Raw genomic sequence first — 2795 nt, 5'->3', positions numbered from 1 at the left:
ATCACATCCCCAGCAATCGGCGGTTGTAAAATGAGCTGTGCAAGGGTTCATACACCACTAGTGGGTAGCATTGTACAAATATTATACATATATTGCACATGAATTGTAGCCAGCTAGAAAGTGTCAAATTGAACCTGCGGTTTAAAATTAGTTTCTTGTAATATTTCTATTGCATAAGCGCTTTTGAAGTTGAGGACCTAAATATTTTCATAAACGTTTTAGAAATTGCAGAGCTAATTTTTGAGTTAGCGCTGGCCACCACTGATAAAACACTTAGAATATAGTGAGTCAAAAGTGTCAGGACACCCTTTTGTTTTAGACAAAAGGGAAAATAAAATATCAGACTAACCCAGCAAGCAATGTGTGTGTCTATCTTTTAAGCTTTGCTTGAACATTTGCATTGAATGCATCAAATACAGTACATGATGTAGTTTCTTGTTGTTGCAACTTTCTGTATGGATAACTTTTGAACCACACAAGATATTTCACATCTGATGGCAGCAAATCCATTTCTGAGACAATTCTGGCCTTCTTTGATATGCTCCATTTCACATTTTATTGATTGTTGTGGTCTTTGGAGYGATTGTTTCATGGAGATTCAGTGACTCAGTATTTGTTTGGCCCTTAATTTAGTGGTCTTTAATTCACAACACCGCTTTTCCATTTGCTCCATTTCCAGCGCCACCTGCAGTGCACTTGTTCATGCGTAACGCCAAATTTGAGACAAACGTTTTGACGTGCCTGGCCACGGGCTTCTACCCCAAAGACATCATCCTGAATATCAGAAAAGGTGACCGTCTCCTAACCAGAGAGGATGGCGTGAGGACATCCGGAGTTCGTCCAAATGAAGACGACACCTTCCAGAGAAGAGACGAGGTGGAGATTTTGAAGTCGGATGCTTCCATTTACACCTGTGAAGTCATTCATCGTGCCTCAGGTGTGCATGTTTCAAGGAGTTTGGGTAAGAACCTATTATTTATTTATGTATTTATTTATTTTTTAGTCAAATGTCAGAGTATAAATCAGATGCTTTACTAGTTTTTTCATTGCATGTTTGTTAGCTGTTGTCCATGTTCTAATTTACTTTCAGTTTTTAGTGTATTAGAGCCCCTACCAGTGTTGTTTGAACTGTTSTCTGTTGTTCTTTCTTTTATAAAGAACCAATATGAAATTTATTGTGTTATGGCTGTCAGAATTACACTCCATACCAAAGAGTTGTAGGTCTTGTTCRTACAGACAGATCACTGCAGAGTTACATTAATATCACATGGCTTTCATCAGCTGGTAGTTTAGTATGAGGCATAAAGTACTTTTAGCTTAGTGACCTGATGTGTTTAACCGCAGTCCCTGTTGGTGAGCTTAGAAATTAAGATGTTGGTTAATTGTTGGTAATGTATTGGTTCAGGGCACATTTGGTTTGCAAAATCGGGACCCAWATAGTGTTCTAAACTGGTGAGAAATTTGTATAGTGTGTTTATCAGGGCATTTAATGAGATTCATCTAGAAGTGGTTAAAGACACAGGATTTCAGGAACACAGGAAGGTTTATTTAGTTATATTTTAATTAAAACTGACAGAACCGATTCATAAACTAAAAATAATTAGATTTGTCCTTTATTTGAATGCTACTGTTGTTTTGGCTAACTGGTATTTCACAGTAAATACCTGGTTTAACTTAAAGAAACATTTTAACCTATATTTCTTCTCAAAAGCAGACATATTGAACCTGTAAAAGGAACACATATTGTTATAATTTTGACTTGKTTTGTCAAGTTTTGTAACCTCCACAGCATCAAACATGTACTGCATGTGAACTGAACTAATCTGAATGTTTTCCTTTGTTTTACAAGGCTGGCAACCAAACGAAGGTGGAAATCTAATCCCAATCATTATTGGTGCTGCAGTAATAGTATTACTGACAGTGGTCGTTGTGGCGGTTATTGTGTACAAAAGAAGAAGCTGTGAAGATTGTAAGTTCAAATGTCTGTTTTTGTCTTCATCAGCAGTGAAGTTATTTTTTTGTTGTTATATTGTTTTTTTCTCTTTACTGTAAAAGAGAACAACAYAGCTCTATTTTTTATTAGGATGAGAAAAATTAAGAACATTTAAAATGTTTAATAAACCAAATTAAAGTATGACACTATTTGATGAGTTAGGTCACTAAAATAGTAATATGAAGAGTCTCAGTTTAAGATGACCAGTCTATAATATAGGTGTGGTGCTTTTTATTTGGTGCAAAGTCTGTTTTATTTTATCATGACTTTTACTGAAGGACTCAAAGGTCACACTGAATGTGGTTATAGTCTTTGAATATAACAGCAGAATCATTTGAAAACCTTTTACAACAAAAATACTTTTTCTAACCGTTCATTAATTTGAGTAACAATGTGTAGTTGTATTTTTACACAGAATTCTTCCACATATCCATATCACTGCATTTTCTCTGTTTTACATTTATGTATTATAAATATTTCTTCCTATTTGCTTAGTTTTAATGCATTTCTTTGAGAGTATTATAATTTATTTTTCCAAAATCAAAAGATGACATGAATTTGTCAGTAATTGTCTTTTTAATCCTCTTTTTTTTCCAGGCTGTGAGCATGGTATTGGGTTAAGACCATGTAAGTGTTTTATTTCTGCAATATGTTTTAACAGTGTTTAGGCAATTTTTGTAAACTTTGACAAACCAGGCATATACACTCACCGGTCACTTTATTAGGTACACCATGCTAGTAACGGTTTTGTGGTCATAAAGGGATGGACATGGTCAGCAACAATACTCAGGTAGGCTGTGGC

General features: G+C 35.0%; 1 protein-coding gene across 1 annotated transcript in view; it reads left to right on the top strand.

Annotated features, from left to right (window-relative positions):
• The window catches only part of LOC106528694 (class I histocompatibility antigen, F10 alpha chain), a gene marked incomplete at its 5' end in the record, with an annotated part of 8586 nt that overhangs the window by 2351 nt on the left and 3440 nt on the right, over positions 1–2795 (top strand). The window contains 3 exon segments of the mRNA XM_014023927.1: positions 680–961; positions 1850–1969; positions 2591–2620. Of these exon segments, the coding sequence (XP_013879381.1) occupies positions 680–961; positions 1850–1969; positions 2591–2620 (432 nt within the window).

Source organism: Austrofundulus limnaeus, unplaced genomic scaffold (assembly GCF_001266775.1).
Source record: "Austrofundulus limnaeus strain Quisiro unplaced genomic scaffold, Austrofundulus_limnaeus-1.0 Scaffold397, whole genome shotgun sequence".
Lineage (NCBI taxonomy): Eukaryota > Metazoa > Chordata > Actinopteri > Cyprinodontiformes > Rivulidae > Austrofundulus > Austrofundulus limnaeus.
The sequence above is the reverse complement of the archived record's forward strand: the minus strand, read 5'-3'. Positions and strand labels throughout refer to the sequence as shown.